Below are 17,547 nucleotides of genomic sequence, written 5' to 3'. Positions count from 1 at the left end.
TAGGGAAAACAATTGGGAGGAAAAAACCCTAAATATCATCTGCACATTTAGAGCAAGAAAGAGAGAGAGCAAATGTAAATACATAATAACTTGTGTTTAGATAGTAAACAAGATGTGTACCTCACATCATGCCTCGAAGCACAGAGGACCTGACTCTGTGACAGCCGCCTGGTTAATGCTGTGTGGTTTGGCACATCAGCTTATCGTTCATGTTGTCAAGATCCTGCTGGAGTGACTTTGTTGGACTTAAATTGGCCTGTCCAATAATGCAGATTTTCAGAATCAGGTGATTAATGTTAAGATTCGTAAAAGAGCCCCAAGTCCCTTATTTCGCTGTCTGATGAAGCGAGCTGGTTTTCCAAAGGGCTGTGTCCCAGCAGCTTCTGTGAATAAGGCGAGCGGGAGCTGCTTTGAAACCTCTCAAGGAGCCTTTTGATGAATCTGGGTTGTGACTCAGAGAGGAATCTCTGCAACAGTGCTTGCCAACCCCACTGATATCCCCAGTGAGGAAACCATTGCTACCAAGAGTAAAATAAGCTGATGCGGATGCTGAGGCAGAGTCTGTGACAGCCCTGGATGCAAGCAGTAAGCCCAGACCCAAGGATGAGTGAGGGATCGTGAGCGTTGTCTCATTTAATCACCCTCCAGTACAGTCAGCAGGATGCTGTGAAATGTTGATGGGTCTTTTGCCGTTTCTTGCTTGTTTGCATCAACTCACGCCTCCTGACGCTGAGGTGCGCCGTCAGCAGGGGCAGAGGGTACCCAGTGTGAGTTGGAAGCGGGACCTTTGCTATCCTGGCAACAGTGTAAATTGGGGTACAGATAGGTAATGCAGAAAGCACTCCGTAGGTCTGGATAAACATCAGAAAATTAGGAAAAATCTGTTTTCTGGATCTATATGTAAATATGTGTAGAGGAAGAAAACCTGTCAACTTTGATAATTATCTGTTCCTCTTCTGCACTGTGGTCCTCTCCTTATTTTCCCTTCATTTATTAAAAGGCTGCACTCAAAAAGCTCTCTAAAGACTGTGCATGTCCATTTGCACAGCAAGTTGCAGGTCTCAGGGCTGGAACTGAAGCTAACAAAACACTTCTAAATTGTTCCACGAGAAAGGCAGCTTCTTGTCAAGTGACAGATGAGGAGCATTTTGTGGTTGCTTTCTCGTTTCAAGAATTCTGGTGAAAGTCAGGAAAGCATAATACTTTCCTGATCAGCTTAAACGTTTATCTGATGTGCATCTGAAAGACATTATTGTCTTGAATGTAAGCATGTCATTAAAGATAGGAGAGACACTGGCATGTTCTGCCAAAGAGGCGGCAAGGAAGAACACTTCAATAAATACACATATTATCATCATTAGCAGAAATCTGGGTCACATGAGGAAAGGGAACACAGTGCTCTATGAAAAGTTATTTGAATAAATAAGGCTGTGTTGTGGAGGAGACCACTGTGTACTGAGCGCGCTCTGTTTCAAGAGATTTGCCATCAGAGGGTGCGGAGGACGGGCTCTTCCAGCCAACCCCTGTGCTGGGACTCGAGCTCCTGCTGAGACCTTGATCCTCCTGAGGCCGCTGTTCAGCAGATCCCTGGCTGTGCTTCCTTTTCTCTTTGCCAAACTGTTCATGGCTGTGGGGAAGGGAGAGGTTATGGACCTGTTTGGTCAATGGTAATTAATACTAATGTATGCCCACCGTGTCTCTTGAGTGCAAATACGGAGCAGGGTCGCTCAGCCAGGACAGGAGAACTTCCTGCATTAATATCCAGAAGACTCGGGATTGATCCATCCAAACCCAAATGTACCTACACAAAAGGAGGTTTTGCTCATATTTTTGGCCGCGTTGTGGCATTCACCTTCCTTCAGAGGGTCACTCGACACGCCAAGAGAAAGGCGGCAGGAGAGGCGTGTTATGGGCAGTGACACCTTCAGACTGCCCTGGTTTTGAAATGTCAACCATTTCGCTGTTACACCGCCGCCTGACTCCTGAGGAGCATGCTGCATTTGGCAGGGGAGCCTCATGCTATCAGCACGTCTAGCAGCCAAAACAAACAGGTGGAGCCAAACTAGCACAAGTCCTGCCTCACCGAGTGCATGTGGTGCTTGAATTGGTGCGGGCAGGGGTGCACTTGAGTTCGAGGGGACGTACCAAGAGTAGAGCGAAAACAGTGGTTTTCTCATTTCAGTGTTGTTCATAATTGTTATATTATTCATATCATAATGATAAGCTAGCAGGCTCCCATGAATACTGTGCTCAGTGTTGTTAGGTCACCTGCTTAAAAAACAAAAATTCTCACATTTTGCCTAGAAAATTGAAAATCTAGAATTGACAGCAGAATAGTCAGGTAAGTCACTGCAATGTGCCCATCTAAATACTTCCTCGACTCTTTCTCTACCTAGGATAGAAACAACAGTACTTAAAATCAGCCCCATACCTATCCCTAGCTTTACTCCTGGCATAGAAACATTTTTTGCTGCTTGTAACTTCCCACGGTTTTCCATGGGAACAATTACTTTTTCTTTCACCCAGGCTGGCCCTGACACACATTGCAGCTTCCCATTTACTCTTTCTCGTACGGCTGCTACCCAGGTGACATTTATATCCAGCCTCCTGCATAATTTTACTCGAGCTCCAAGTTACTATGCCCACGAAGAGCCGTAGCATTTCTCAAGCTGTGTTTCACAAGCCAGCTTAACGCGTTGAGTCACTTGCGTACGTACGTGCCTTTCTCTACACCCACATAATGAATAGGCTATGAGACGATAAACACACACCTTTTCATTTTCTCAGTTCTCCCTCACTGCTTTTTTTATTTATTCTGCTTGTATATGAAAATACGTTGCTGTGTATATGAAAATCCACTGCTGATTTCCCTGGCAAGTGAATGTATAGGATGGTTTTGGTTGCTGGTGTCACAGCGTACCTGCCAGGATGTCGAAGTGTCAGGTTTTGTGCTCACTCCATGTCTTGTGCTTCCCTTCTAGGGCTCCACCTATTATAGGATATTTACCCTTTGAGGTTCTGGGAACATCAGGGTATGATTACTACCACGCGGATGACCTGGAGCTTCTTGCTAGGTGCCATGAACACTGTAAGTTCCTCTCCCTCTGCTGCATGCCTGTCTTTGATCTCGTTTGTCACTTGTGCAAAACCTTTTACTGTCATCCAAAAAGGCGTCTTTACCTTTATCTGGGGCACAAGGGAATTCCCTCTTCCCCTGACAGACTGTCACAGCTGACGCTTACCTCGGAGGCTGAATCCCTGCAGAATTCAGTCAGATCAGGAACTCTTTGTGCAGGTTTCCAAACTGGCAGATGCCCTGTTTGAGCACAGATCACCTGAGCGTGCAATGAGATTAATAGATGGGAAATCAGAACTTCACACCGTCTGTCCCCAGTTTGTTAGGGCAGCCCCAGACCCTGGCGGTTTTGTAGATTGTCACAATTCATGGGGTCTTGCTTTTCCCCTGGGCTCTGGAGTCAGCCGGGAGGGTCAGCTCACCCAGATGCCTTCTGAAAGCAGAGTTTGGATCCCCTGCCTGTGCACTCAGATGTTGTGAACCTTGCTTACTATTAGCAAAAAGCTTCTGGAGATTCAGACTCTTTTTAAATACAAAAGTACCAACTACAGATTCCCTGTGGGTGAAGATGGCTCGTTTTTGGTTGACCTGAAAGTAAAGCAGAATGCAGCTGGGGCTGATATGTGAACACCAGCGAGTGACCATGAAGTTCATTTTTGTGCAAGGTGTAATGCTGTGTCCTGAAGAGCCCAGGAGGAGCCAGGTCGGAAGGAGCATTTAGCCCGAGGACTGCAGCAGTGCAGCCCACTGCCGCTCAAGGCTGGTCCTGATGTGAGGAAGGGCAAAAGGTGGCAGCAAACATCATCTGCTAGTCGTCAGTGTGCTTCTTCTACTTGATGAGCGTGTGAGATGCTTTATCCCTGAGACTCTATTTTCCATTTTGTTACCTGCACTGCAGACTGAGATATTGAGCTAGAATTAGGTCTGTCCTCCAGCTGGTTTGCATTGCCAAGCAATGTAACGTGAAGTAACTACACACTTTGTAAAATGCATCTAGGTAATCGGGTACTCTGCCAAGAAATAGTACTTACAGGTTTCCTGTTGGGCAAACTCTCTTTCTGTTTGTCTCTCTGCTGTCTCCATTTGAAAGGAGAGTGTTTTGTCAGAAGGAAACAAGGACACCCCAGAGAGTGGAGAGGGTGGGATGCTGTAACTACTCTGAGATGCAGAGCAACACGGTGCAGGGACACCAAGAAACCCCACAGCCCCCCAGGATAATGAAGCTAGACAAGCTGCTCCGTCTCCGAGCTGCAAACCACCTCCATCTCTATCACAGACCCTCGACCGCTTACATGTACAATATGCTAAAGGACCTAGTAGAGAATGGAGAAAAGTACTTCTTCTCTGCACATCAGGTTTCCCCACTCCACTTTCCTGCTGGTTTTTCCTTCCCTGTCAAGGCCAAGCACTGGTACAGAACTGTCAGTGGGAAGTGGGTTGCCTGGCTGAGCACCCAGCAAGAAGTGTCAGCCAGAAGACCTTTGCTAAGTGCTTCATCTAAAGCCCATCACTGTTAATGGGATCACTAAATAAGTTAGGTCTGACGTTTAACAAAGTCAAGGTGTGCAGATGAGCAATAATACTCGGGTTAGTGTGGCTTGATAAGTTCCCGTTTGTCGGGTTGACCACTCTGGGCAGGCATCTTGCCGACTGTGAGGTGAAATGGGCTTGCTTAAACCATGTTTGTATTTAACTTTGCATTAATGATGGGTGTTTTAAGTGAGCTTGTTTCATTTCGTACTCTCAGCAGTCCAGGAACAATTAATGTGGTTATTTAATGTAATTCCCCTCATCACGTTCCAGTTGTATTACACCACTTGAGACTCTTACTCTGGACATACCTAGATAATACATACTAGGTTGGGTGTATTTAGGTCATCCCTCAGAAGAAAACTCTCAGTTAAGCTGCTAAAACTCCACTATCTTATTGGTTTGTGCCAGTATTAGGATCCTGACTTCAAGCCCCCGGTCTTTGAAATGCATTTTCATGTACTTGTGAAAGGCCAGTGCTTTTAAAATTAATGTTATTTATGCTTATTTCAGGGGAGCCCACTAATAAGTTATAAGAATATAGCTGGTTACAGAGTTATGCCCATTTTTTAGGTATAAGAACAATCTCAAAACAGCAAAGTGCACTCTCGAAAAATCAGTAGCAGAAAAGAACCCAAATAAAAGCTCAGTACGTGGTTGTGTATTGTGTGTTGTGTCTGTGAAGCCACAAGAGCCATTTTAGTGCAGCAGCAGACTGCAGGAGGGGTGTGGAACCGAGTCATTTCTCTCATCGCCTTTGCACCCTGAAGTTTCTGCTTGCTGTAAACCGCTTTCCTTTTTGTTTAACAGTGATGCAGTTTGGAAAAGGCAAGTCCTGTTACTACCGGTTCCTGACCAAAGGGCAGCAGTGGATATGGCTGCAGACACACTACTACATCACCTACCACCAGTGGAACTCCAAACCCGAGTTCATCGTTTGCACTCACCTGGTAGTTAGGTAGGAGCAAGCACCAAACACTTCACAGTGCGTGTCCTGTGTGCTCATCCGTTACTTGGTCCAGTTCTGCCTTGTGTTGGCCGAGTGTTTGCTGTGCATATTCCCACGCTGAGATGGTGTGTGATCCTGTAAAACTGCTATGAAAGGGAACACGTGGAAAGCATCGTGTGTTTTCATTACTCCTGGGTTGTTGGCTTTTTTTGGCAACCAGGCCAAAAGCCTGTAAGCCACCGTTGGCCAAGTCTATCTGTGTTACTTTCCCCTTTCATCCCCAGCGGTGAGGTGCCATAGGAAGAATTAAAGCTGGTAAAAATCAGTTGGCTGTATGGGTGTGAACGGGATCATACATCTCCTCCAAAACCTTTATCAGAGCTTTAGATATTTATGACTTGAAGCTAGCTGCTGTCTGCTGCCTTATTCCTCGCCTGAAATCCAGCCCAGGATCCCCCTCTAGTGGGAAGCTGCTGGTGCTCGGTTGCAGACCGTGCTGGAAGGCAGTAGGTGTGTGGGATGCTCTGTGATATGCTCCTTCTGGAGTGGAATCTGCTTGATTAGCACTGTCCTCTCAAAAAAGATGGTGTTAAGAGTGAGAATATATTTGCTGAAGGGCTTGAAGAATAGCCACATGCTTGTGTGCTCTGTTAACTTAAGACGCAGCGAGCAGCACGTTTACTCTCTTCGCTGTCAGGGATCAATCTGTGAGGTTTTTTTTCTGGTCCTTCTTTTTCTTGTCAAACATCTGGAAGAGCAAATACCGGGATATTCTGAATCACAGCCTGAGCACACCTTACACTGCTGAACGGGTGTAGGTGATGAGAGCTGTGTGTGCTGATAAGAAGTACGTGTCATTAGCATGAGCAAATGGTGGGCAGAGGGATTGCTTCTGAGTGGTGTTGCTTCTGCCGTCCTTCAGGGAATTTAGCTTTGCTTTAAGCTCTGAATTTATTGTGCTTCCAGTGCCTTTTAAACCTAGTGATATAGTCCTGAATGGATTTAGAAATTCAATTGTGTATTGTATAGGTAAGGTTTAGAATAGATTATTGAAACGCACAAGTTAAAATGCGATTTCAGGAAAATTCATTGCCTACAATGGTAGCACAATAAATTCAGTAACTTCCCTTGCCTCCCGCAAAGGTTATGGCCCATTAATATTTCAGCACCCTAAATTCTGGCACCTTTCAATGCCCACGATCCACAAGCACTCAGAGTCTTTAAAACATCCTCTCCATTTTATCCCAGTGGTGAATCATGTGGTGCTCTTCACTGTAAATATTTTATTATTTAGGAGAAAAAATACTAAGGAAAGCAAAGATAGAAATTTAGAGGCACATTCCTGGGGATTCCTGCACCTGGGCAGCTTCGGTTTGTATTCATATTGTGCACTGGAGTGAGGGATAACTGTGATGTAGTGCTGCATGCACCCTCAAAACCAGGGACCTGACCTCCTCCTCCTCCCCAAGCACGGGCTTGCTTCTCACTGAGTGACCGTGCAACGTGCAAAAAGAGCGATTCTCGATCATCAGCAGGTTAGAAAATGAGTATACGTTTGCTCTGGCAATTTGCCTGCACAGAAGCTGTAGGATAATTTTTCTGCCTGATTACGCAAAATGGGAATCTCCTTTATTAGGAAAACTGTACTGTACAATAACCAAGTGCACTTTGCTCTTAGATCGGTTTTGCTGGAAGACATCCCGGGTCAGAATTTGCGAAGGAGTGTCTGTGTTTGTGTTTGGAATGATGGATCACGTAGGTTCTGCAGTGCTGGGAACAGTGGGACTGGGAAACTGCCCTGTTTCTAATCTAGGGATGTTCAGCGTGTGCAGTTGTTCACGGATTGCAGGGCTAGGTGATGATATTCCTCTAAGCACCTTGTAGATGAGAGAGTGCATGGTTGTGTGCTGTGCAAAGCTTGTGACTCAACATGAAAAAGGATAGTTACCGTACAGTAAAAAATACCCAGACTGAAAAACTGGATTTAAATTTTTATTTTTATTTTTTTTTTGCATGGTTGTGTGCTGTGCAAAGCTTGTGACTCAACATGAAAAAGGATAGTTACCGTACAGTAAAAAATAGACTGAAAAACTGGATTTTAATTTTAATTTTTATTTTTTTTTAGTTATGCAGAAGTTCGAGCTGAAAGAAGGCGAGATCTTGGCCTTGAAGAGTCATCAATTGAACTGGCATCCTCTTCTCTAAAGGTACCATGTCCCTTCACAGTTGAGTGAGTAATCACTTACCAGTCTTAGGAGAAAATATCCATTCTTTCTTCTCCTTTACTGCCATCTCCTTCCAAGACTTCAGCTGGGTTGTGACTTAGACAAACCCTGAGAAATTTTCCACTGCATGGCTCTAAACTGCCTGGCTTTGTTCAGGCCCGTAACTGCAAATTCAGCGGCTGCATTGCTGCTGTTCTGCTCTTCATTATCTTTCTGTGGCTGTGACTCAAATGCCAGGTTAAACCCCCTCAGTTCAGAAGCCGAGAAGCAGAGCTGGAGCTGGAGGCTGGATTGCTGTGGCTGTCACTGTTAGTGCGGCACAGAGGATCCAGGCACAGGGCAGTACCACACGGTACCTCCACACGGTACCTCCTGTGTCAGTGCCACCTTGTCACCGATACTCAGACAAGGGTTGGAGGTGAAGGGAAAACACCTATTCCAGATTCCAGCTCTGTTTACACCATTGGGCAGGGTCACATCAACTGTAGGATTCTGGCCAGAGCAGTAATTTCCATGGCTTCAATCAGTCTGGCATCCCAACACACCTGCCCAATTAACGAGATCATTTTAATTACTTTTAAATTCTTCCTCTTGGCAGTTTATAAATAAGGCCAGTAATCAAGGTAATTTCAAGCGGATTGTAGTGTAATTATCATTCCATTGACCTCATTGCTCTTCAGACATTATTGTATAGATGCGCCTATGGGATGCATAGGGGAAGCTGTCCCAGAGACGTTTTTCACTTGAGCAAGGACCGTCAGCTGCTTCTCTGTCACCGCATACACTTCTGTGTCTTTTTCCTCTTGCCGCATAATAGCTGAGATATTTTCCTGCAGACCTTAAGCTGCATCTGTTGATGTGAGGCAGCTGGAGGACAGGCAGAGCGATCACTCCCATTGCTTGGTCTTCTGGAGGGGAGTGGGAAGCTGGGGAGCTCCGTGGGAGGCATGGGGAGGGTGGTGGCACGGCCAACACAGTCATCCTGCAGGTGAAAGTCTCCTGCTGCCCAACAGTTACGGGCTGCTTGCCATAAACTGCTTGCCAGGTGGCATCTCTCATTTTGGTGGGACAGCTCATAAGGAGTTCACCGGCTCAGGCTGCAGTGCTGGCCCTCTGTGCACCCAGTCTGTTCTTTTCCTTTGCAAACAAGCGGCTGGGGAGGTGGAGGTCCCCTCCTTCACCATCCTCTCCTGCTAACAGTCTCTTGGCTTGTGCTTCGCCCCCTGCAGAGCCACAGCAGCTTCCTGGACGTGGGGCAGTGCGGCAGCAGCCAGGACGCCAGCAGGGAGGGGGTGTCGCTGTCGTCCCACAGCTCCCGACGCTCCTCGCACACCGCGCTCTCCGACTCCGCATGTAGGTGCCAGAGCAGCCTCCACAATACTGGGGTTTGGCTGGGGGACACCTGGAGACACCCATGTTGGGAGGGCTGAAACAGGGCATTAGCATTGAGGGGAACCCTGCGAGTCAGATGGAGAGCCAGGGTGACTGTGAAGGGACAGTGTGGGGACCCAGTTTGGCAACGTTTGGGTCGCTGCTCCTCTGCATACCTCGGGTTCAGGCTTAGCCGGGGTACCCAGGCTCAGATGTGCTGTATCACAGTGAACCATCTCTTTTCCAGCCACGTCATCCATGCGACACACGGACACCAGCACACCCACACGGCCCTCGGTGCTGGGGGGACAGGCAGAGAAGGCAGCCCTGCGGCTGGCATCAGCTGGAAGCGCTCAGGTCGGTGGTCGCTGTGAGCAAAAGCCTTTCTGATGCTGTAAAGAAATGAGCTTGACAAACCTGGATCGTGCCCTCAGAAAGGCTGGATCCCCACCTCTGAGTGTGCTCAGCCTGGCCCTGGGGTTTCCTGGGGCTGTGGGGAATGCTGCTGGGTGGCACAGCCTGTGGAGGGCTGCTGCTAGAGGCTTCTCCGCCACCTCCTTTCGGGATTCAGTTCGCTCCTCCAGGCCAGGCGCCTTCTGACACCATGACCCTGCTTTTCTTGGTGTTTGTACACATGAAATGGCTTTTATCCAAAAATGGATGCTGACACCGAGGATTTGCAATTAGCAGGGGGCATGTGGGAGCTGAATTTCTCCCTTCAGACTCATCCTCAGATCTCCACATGGAGCTGTCGAATTCCCTGCGCTTGTTCATCACCAGTATGAACTGGTATTGCACCAACTCTGCGCTAGAGGTGCTGTGAACCTGCAGTAAGGCAAAGTTTTCATTTCCAGGCCATAGCAACTCCTCAAGCCCCTGGTGAACACCTCCCTCAGCACCCCGTGTCTCAGCCGGCAGTCCCCTCTCAGCACACCGTCATGGTACGTGGTTTATTTTTGTTAAATGCACCGGTGTGGCCAGGCAGCAAGGCAGAGTTGGTAGTTCACTGCTCTTACCTCCTTGCTGGCTGGTGGGGCCAAGGTTTCAGTGCCCTTTCTCTTACTGTTCCTCAGATTTACCTGCAACCAAATTATTCCAACCACTTATTTCAGCAAGCAGACAGAGCAGGTAGGGCACCCAAGGAAATAGCTTTATAGAAGGTTTGCAGTTGTCAAAACCACTGGGGGCTCATTTCTGAATTGCTAACTACAGGCTGATACGATGCTCAAGAGTGTTATTGCCCTGGTAGAGGAAGGAGGTGTCAGCGAAGGTTTGAGTTAGGCCAGATAAAAAGAAAAAGAACCACAAGAAATATGTGGGAGTGGTAAACCATAACTATGAGGCCTGTCCTCACAGCTTTGAGGTCAGTGTAGCACACATTCAGACTGTAACACGGGGGTGGAAGATGGCCTACGTAGGTGTGAAGGATGGATCCCAGGGTGGGATTACAGTCTGAACTTGGGCCTGGCATTTGGCAAGTACAATCAGCAGCATGACTGAGAGCCCAGCCTGGAGGCACGGCAAGGGCTAGCATGCAGTGTCTGCCACAAAACACAAGAGGTCCACGGTCAGCAGGGTGTCACCCTAAAGGGATAGGGGAGTCCCAGGCACAGACACTACATCTGTGCCTAAACTTCACAGACCAAGATCCGAAGTGAGGCACTGAGAGTGAGCCAGTCGTGCTGCTGCTCTGGAAGCGTGGTGGTGCCTTGGTTAAATATGCAACTGCTGTTTATTTGGCAGAGCAGCAGGACTGGTCCTACCCCTCGATCTTGTTTTCTGCTCTCCACAGCCAGTGTACCATTTCCCGACCCAGCTGGGGATGATGCATCACCTGAAGGAGCAGCTGGAGGAGAGGACTCGCATACTGCAAGCTGACATCAAAACGCAGCAAGAAGAGCTCCACATCATCAAGGAGCAGCTCCAGCTGGTGCAGGACTCGAACCTGCAGGTACCGGCTGCCCCAGGGGCTCCCAAACCCACAAAACATTTGCTTTTCCTTTGAGCATGCAGATCAGTAACAAAATTGTCAGTGGCAAAAGCATTTGGAAATGAGCTCTGGATAAATTGGTAGTTTGGTCTCAGATGTGGGAGTGGAGTCTCCTGAGAGATGAGTGGCATCGGTGTCTGCTTAAGTACTGAATCAGGAATTTTAATGATTTAGAAAGAAACAAACCCAAGCTAATCCATTCCTGCAAAATGCAACAGGTTTAATGGAGCTGGAACAATCATGGCTCTGAATAAGTATTTGGACACAAGCTAACATTTGATTTTCTGTTATTCATGGTTCACTTTGCCCCTGGATTTAGAGATCTTGCTGCTGCAGTGTTATATATGTTGGTAGAGACACCCTGGGAGCTGGAGCCAGGATCTCCCAGGCCGTACAAGCTGCGACAATTCATGTCTCTTTTATTTGAAGATGCTGATGCAGCAGCCCATCCCCATCGTCTTTAACAACATGCAGCACCCGAGCCCCAGGAGGCCGCCGCCGCCGGGGATGCCCAGGCAGACCACAGCCAAGAAGTCACAACAGCAAGGCCTTATGGGGACGAAGCACTTCTGCAGCACTCGCCTGCCGTCACCGCGCCAATTCCTCAGGGACCCCTGCGGCACGGCCGCGCAGGTCACTGCCTGCTCCCTTGTCTTCATCGTCCCCTTTGCTGGCTTTTTAAATACTTGTCTGCTGTGTACCCCCCTCCCCATGGTCCCATGCATCTCCTCTGTGCTGGTTTTACACTGTAGCTGAAGTGACAGAATTTGTGTGGAGAGTCAGTTGTGAATGATGTAAAAATGAGAGTCAAGGTAGCCTAAAAACACTAAAAAAAAGCTCCTAAAAGCTGGAGCCGTTCTGGTGAGCACAGAGGAACTGAGTGGGAGCTTGGGTTCGCACCCAGTGAGTTGTGACTTCCTAACATGGGGAAGTGGGCATTATTTTCAGAGTCATTTTCTGCTTTGAAAAGTTTGTCTTCACTAGACCTAAATCCACTAAATGAATGGTCACAGCTCCTTGGGAAAGAACTGAGTTGTCCAAAAGCAAAAAAACCCCCAAACCTACTGCTTTAAAAGGATGGACAAGGCAATTTCCTTGGGGTCTTGCGCTTCTTCTCCCCTCTTAGCTGGTGCTTCCTCCCTCGAGCCTTGCGTGCCCTTAGCCTTGTCCTCTGGTTTCTCAAGAGACCATCTGCTCCTGCACTGAGCATCCCAGCATGGCTATGCAGGGCAGTAAATGGGTTGGATGTCCAGGACACTGTTCCCACTGCTGTGGTCAGGAAGAACATCCTGCTGTTTCTTCTTCTTTTCCCACGTGCGTACTGGAAACAGTTATTTTAGCCTTCTATCAGGGAGCTTTGGGTTTCTGTGTCTTCATTTCAGGTACAGCAGCAGCAGCACCACCTAATGAGAGGAAGCCAAGCCCAGCAAACATGCCTGCCGGGGCAGACGAGCATTTCGGTGCCCCTCTACAACAACCCCATGGTGTTTTCACAGACGCATCCCATCACCGTCACTGCACAGATGCCGACGGACGGCAGCGAGAGGCAACCGCAGTCTGACTACAGCCAGGACAGGAGCCTCAGGTACCAACGCAGCCCTGCTGGGACTGTCCTGCTGGTGGGGATAGAAAATAGCAACATCTGGGCAGCGGGGAGGGCAGGCATGGCCAGGCTCGGGGGGTCATGGTCGCTGGGTGTCACAGTGGGGGCGCAGGGACTTGTCCTCAGGGGTCTGAAACCCTTTTCTGTCCGTATTTCCATAAATTGGCCAGGTAGCTCAGTAACCTTTGGATATCTGGTGCTGTCAGAGGAAAAACTGCCAGGGACAGCCTTTCCCAAACCTGTGTCTGCTTGCTCTGAAGCTCCAGGGTGTCTTTCCTCCGGCCAGGACAATGGCAAAGCCATTTTTCTTTTATACAATGCTGGCAGCCTATGTATAAAACATACACAACCGCCCCAGACTATTCAACCTTGCTTCAGGGAAGTATCTGCAGACACTGTCATCAGGATCCAGCTGCTTCGAAGTATTGTGTAAGGAAGCAAGAGAAACCCTAGAGGTATCACCATGTATAAAACAGTTCTTACATGAAAGCTTTATCAAGTTTCAGCTCACCTCCCCGAGCTCATTAGACAGGGTGATAGATAATAAGCACTCTATTTTACTACCTTTGTTCAAGGTGATGGTTTGCATGCTTTCAGGGAGGATTTTCAGGATTTGTTTCAAGAGACTGATGGTCAGGAGTGTGGATCTCTCTGGTCCCTGACCGCCCTGTGTTTTTCCTCCACCGCAGGATGCTGTTGGATCAGTCCATCCAAGCCACGATGCCTGCCAACGGCAGCGGCCAGTCCACGCAGAGCGGTGCCAGCAGGCAGCAGGGAAAGTGAGTCTGAGCTGGGCCCTGTTTTCATGCAGCGTTTTAGCAGGGGGCTGAAAATGACTTGGAAAAACTTGTATGTGATCACGCAAACACGAACAGTCTCAGTCTTAAACAACAGCTCAGCTGGTTAGGAGAAAAAGTATCGAGAATGGTTTTTAATTACAAAGAATTCTATGATAACTGAAATGCTTTGAAAAAAATACTTTTTAGCCATTTCTCGCTTTTGCAAAACGTTAAACTCGTTAAGTCACAGAGGAGATGTACAGCCTTAAAAACCTTTCTTGTCTGCAGTTCCAGTCAGAGCTTGATGGGGAGAGGGAAATCTGGGGCCTGCCCCAGTGGTGGGTCTGGGTTTGGGTTCTCACGCCGTCTTCTCCTCCTCTTGGCAGGTTTGTTGCGGAGCAGCAGATCTTGCCTCCCCCAGCACAGATGCAAGCAGTCACATGTAGCACCGTCCGACCTCCAGCCCCATCGCCCGTTTTCTCCCCGTCTCTGATGATCCCACACACCAGCTTCACATCCCACCAGGCAAACACGCCCCTTCATCTCCACCAGTGGCCACAGCAGCAGGGTCAGCAGCACCGTCTCTACCTTCAGGTACTGGAGCTGGAACATGTTTGTGAGGGTGCATGGAGATGGCTTTGGGGTTAGGTTGGGGTTTTTTTTAAGAAACGGGGCTTACCTGGCTGATCAGAACTGGTCAGTGCACTTGCATGTGCTCCTTTCCCATTGTATCTGCACATAGTGAAGTGCTCAGCCTTGCCAGGCTGCCTCTGCACCCATTCGAAGCCATATTTTCCAACAAACTCAGTTACCATTTAGTGTGCGAAGGACGTTTCCAGTTCTTCACACACAGTTTGTCACAGTTTGTTTTGATTGCTGGGCATCTCTTGAGCTGTTTTCCAAGCGCCCCCTGCCGTTCTGTCTCAGCATAACAAGGTGGGGTTTTTTATCAGCCGCCGTCACTGCTTGCTTTTCGTGTGTGTTTCGTACCACACATCTCTGGAGAAGGTGATTTTGTGTGTTTCAAAGCACAGCTTCATCAGTGCACGTCAAACCAATGGTGCTGCCAAGGAGAGGGGTTGTTGAAACTGGTAATTAATTAGTGTGGTAATACACTCTCCAAAACTTTCCTGGTTGGCAGAGGTGTAGGTTATGGTACTCCAGGCAAGGATGGTAGAAAACAAAGCAGGAAGAGTCAGTACAGCTGAAAGCAGTCATGGAGCAGGTCTGGGTTTAGAGTAAGAAGTGAATCATTGTCAGCAATGTGGGTGTGAGCTGTCCCCACGTTGGCTACATGTGCTCACAGGCTGCACTGAGGTCCTGAGGACTGGCAACATCAGTGATGATGCTGAGGGAAGTCAGTAGCTCCAGGACAATGGAAAACCAGGCTTTGGTGCCACAATGCCTTTAATGGGGGGTGAACCACCAAGTCCGGGTCACCCAGCCCTGTGTTGGTACATGGACAAGATTGCTCTACGGCCTCTTCATTGGTTGCCTGAAGATCCTTCCCATGGAAGACGGAAGTTGCAGATCCTGCCTGTTTTACCTTATGTCCCAGTAGCTTTTGAATCTGCTGGGCTCCCCGTGGGGGTGGTGGGATGGACGTCCCCTCCGTACACAGCAGGTGTGGTTGGCTGTGCTGATAGCACCAGTGTCCCAGGCTGGTTGTACCCTTGGTGGGCAGAGGTTACCTCTAGGATTTGGTACCGGCACTTGGGTACAAGTCTCAGCACCAGCCCTGCAGCAAGAGAGGAAGCAGACGGGTGACAGAGCAGGTCTGACTTGTCCCATTTGTGTCTCCCGACAGATGCAAGGTCCCGAGCCGGTGCCTGGGGCTCCAACGCAGCGCATTTTCCAGCCCCCACACACCCCACAGCAGAACCCCCTGAGCTACTTCCTCCACCCGCAGCAGCAGAGCCGCCATGGACAGGGCCAGGCCTGCAACCTGCCCGATCTGCCCGAGATGCAGCTGCCCTGAGCGCCGGGTCCAGCAGGCAGGGACCACCTTGGTTGTAGCCGCTCGGCGCCCTGGATGCAGGCAGAGGAGAGGACGACGACGTCGGAGCGTGGGACGGGTGAGGTCGGGCCCCACGGGATGGTGGTGGCCGGAGGGACGGTCCGGACAGCTCCAGGGGCATCTGGTGGGTTGGGATATGCACAGAGCCGGTCCGAGACGATGCTGGGGCAGCCGTACGTGTGCCCAGCGGCGCGGTACAACTGGAAGGCAGCGGCTTTCTGGCTGCAGGGAAGTTATTTGTCAGGCGGCCATGAAGATCGCTTTGCGACGGAGAAAACCCTTTTCCATTCAGGACTTCAATGCTGAAAGTCACTGTGAATTTAAGCCCAGTGTTTGGAGCACTTACACAGACTGTACTGGTCCACAGGACTGTTGAATTACCGTGTACAGAACTCGTTTTGCTGTCGTAGGTCCGTTGTGGATTTTTCTTTTCCTTTTTTTCTATACCTCAGTCCTGCAATTATTTTTGTTTTCCAGGAGATTGGATAATGCTGCTAATTTACAGAACACCACTTTTGCCTGAATTTCTTACTGTTGTTATACCAGCTCACATAGCAGCTAGTAAGATATTTGTTGTGTTTTATTTTGGTTAACAAGTGCAGATAAATTTATATGGTTTTTTTTTTCCTCCCTGTAGCCAAATATTTTTCAGGTTACAGACAAAGAATCCTTACTTTGTTGTTTTTTGTTGTTGTTTTTGTCTCGAGTGATGTAGTTGTGTACGTCTCTGTACATGAGAACAAGCAGACAAGCACAGAATGGCGTATGACGGCAAACTTTGTGGTTTTGCTCGGTCATGTCTCAGTTTGGCGCAGCCGAAGCGTGCGTTCACAACGACACACACGATGTTCTAAGCCCGTGGGGTCAGCAATAAATTGTATTTTTGTAAATTGTCACTTTATAACTATATGTTTATATTTATTAATTGAAAAACAAAAACCAAGTTTATTCCTCAGTGGGTGTATAGTTAAGTGTCCCTACTGTTTGTGTCTTTCCAAAGGAAAAATGAAAATGTACATTTTTGAGGAGCTAGTAGCCGAGTGCTGACTTCGGGCACTGCTGGAGCCCAAATGCAGGACATGGGTGGCCCGTTACTCTAAGCTTTGAAGAAAATGGTTAGCTAGGAGCAGGTCCAGCCAGCGGCAATGCTCCACTTGGCAGTCAGCACAAGGCTTAGGGACGGGTTATTTCGTGTCCTATGTCAGGTACAAGCAAAGCGTGCTGCTTATTTTTTTTTTTTTGCCTTTTTTTTTGGACATTTGTTTGCTTTTTTTCTTGTGCAAGCTGCTTTCTTGGCTCTTCGCACCACTGCGGCTGCTGGAAGCTGGCGCTCGCTGCTGGAGCAGCCTTTGGCACGAGCAGCCCTGTGCTTCGGGAAAAGGGGGGGAAAGTTAGCATGCAAAAAGAAAATAGGTATAACGAATGGTGTAGGTATCTATAGCTGGAGATAGCTCGGACTGCAGATACAGCTATATCTATAGCCAGCTTGCTTTCCCCCACCAGCCACATGCATTGTCTGCACTGCATGGGGAGGATTTCGCTCTGTGTTAGGGACAAGTGTGGGCTGGGCAGCACAGGGCAGAAAATCCTTGCTGTTCCAGCCCAACTGGAGCAGGCTGCGGCAGCCCGAGTGTCCCGGAGAGCTCAGGAATGGAACGGGAGCGCGGCAGCTCTGCACCAGACGTGGTTTTGGCTGTAGGCTCGCTGCCGGCGTGCAGCCTGACTCACCACCCGCCCTGCCTGTGCCCCCATTGCGCAAGGGGCTGTTCCCCACCCGCAGGGTTTTTCCTGGTGAAGGTGATGGGGTTTTTGCTGCGGCGGTGGTGGTGGGAGCAGGGTGCACCCACAGCACCCAGGAGCTTTTGTGGGGCTGGTGCAAGGCACTGGGCTGCTTTGGTGTTTTGGCTGGGGCACAGAGGGGAATGCAAACAAAAGCTGTGTGAGCCCCCTGCTTTGCACAGGGCCCTTTCCTTGGCAAAAGCATTGCTGTGGGCAGGCGCAGGGGAG

At 48.9% G+C, this 17,547-nt stretch overlaps 1 protein-coding gene across 1 annotated transcript in view; it reads left to right on the top strand.

Annotated features, from left to right (window-relative positions):
- The window catches only part of LOC104545253 (neuronal PAS domain-containing protein 2-like), a 24,386-nt gene extending 8,885 nt beyond the window's left edge, over positions 1-15,501 (top strand). Inside the window, exons 9-19 of the mRNA XM_010190343.1 lie at positions 2,982-3,088; positions 5,417-5,564; positions 7,681-7,762; positions 9,010-9,133; positions 9,399-9,512; positions 10,948-11,102; positions 11,571-11,774; positions 12,638-12,726; positions 13,434-13,523; positions 13,910-14,117; positions 15,331-15,501. Coding sequence (XP_010188645.1) covers positions 2,982-3,088; positions 5,417-5,564; positions 7,681-7,762; positions 9,010-9,133; positions 9,399-9,512; positions 10,948-11,102; positions 11,571-11,774; positions 12,638-12,726; positions 13,434-13,523; positions 13,910-14,117; positions 15,331-15,501 — 1,492 coding nt within the window. The remainder of the gene's footprint in view (positions 1-2,981; positions 3,089-5,416; positions 5,565-7,680; positions 7,763-9,009; positions 9,134-9,398; positions 9,513-10,947; positions 11,103-11,570; positions 11,775-12,637; positions 12,727-13,433; positions 13,524-13,909; positions 14,118-15,330) is intronic.
- Positions 15,502-17,547: the final 2,046 nt, after the last annotated feature.

The sequence above is a fragment of the Mesitornis unicolor genome, unplaced genomic scaffold, assembly GCF_000695765.1.
Source record: "Mesitornis unicolor isolate BGI_N332 unplaced genomic scaffold, ASM69576v1 scaffold2178, whole genome shotgun sequence".
Lineage (NCBI taxonomy): Eukaryota > Metazoa > Chordata > Aves > Mesitornithiformes > Mesitornithidae > Mesitornis > Mesitornis unicolor.
This window is presented reverse-complemented; position numbering and strand designations above follow the sequence as displayed.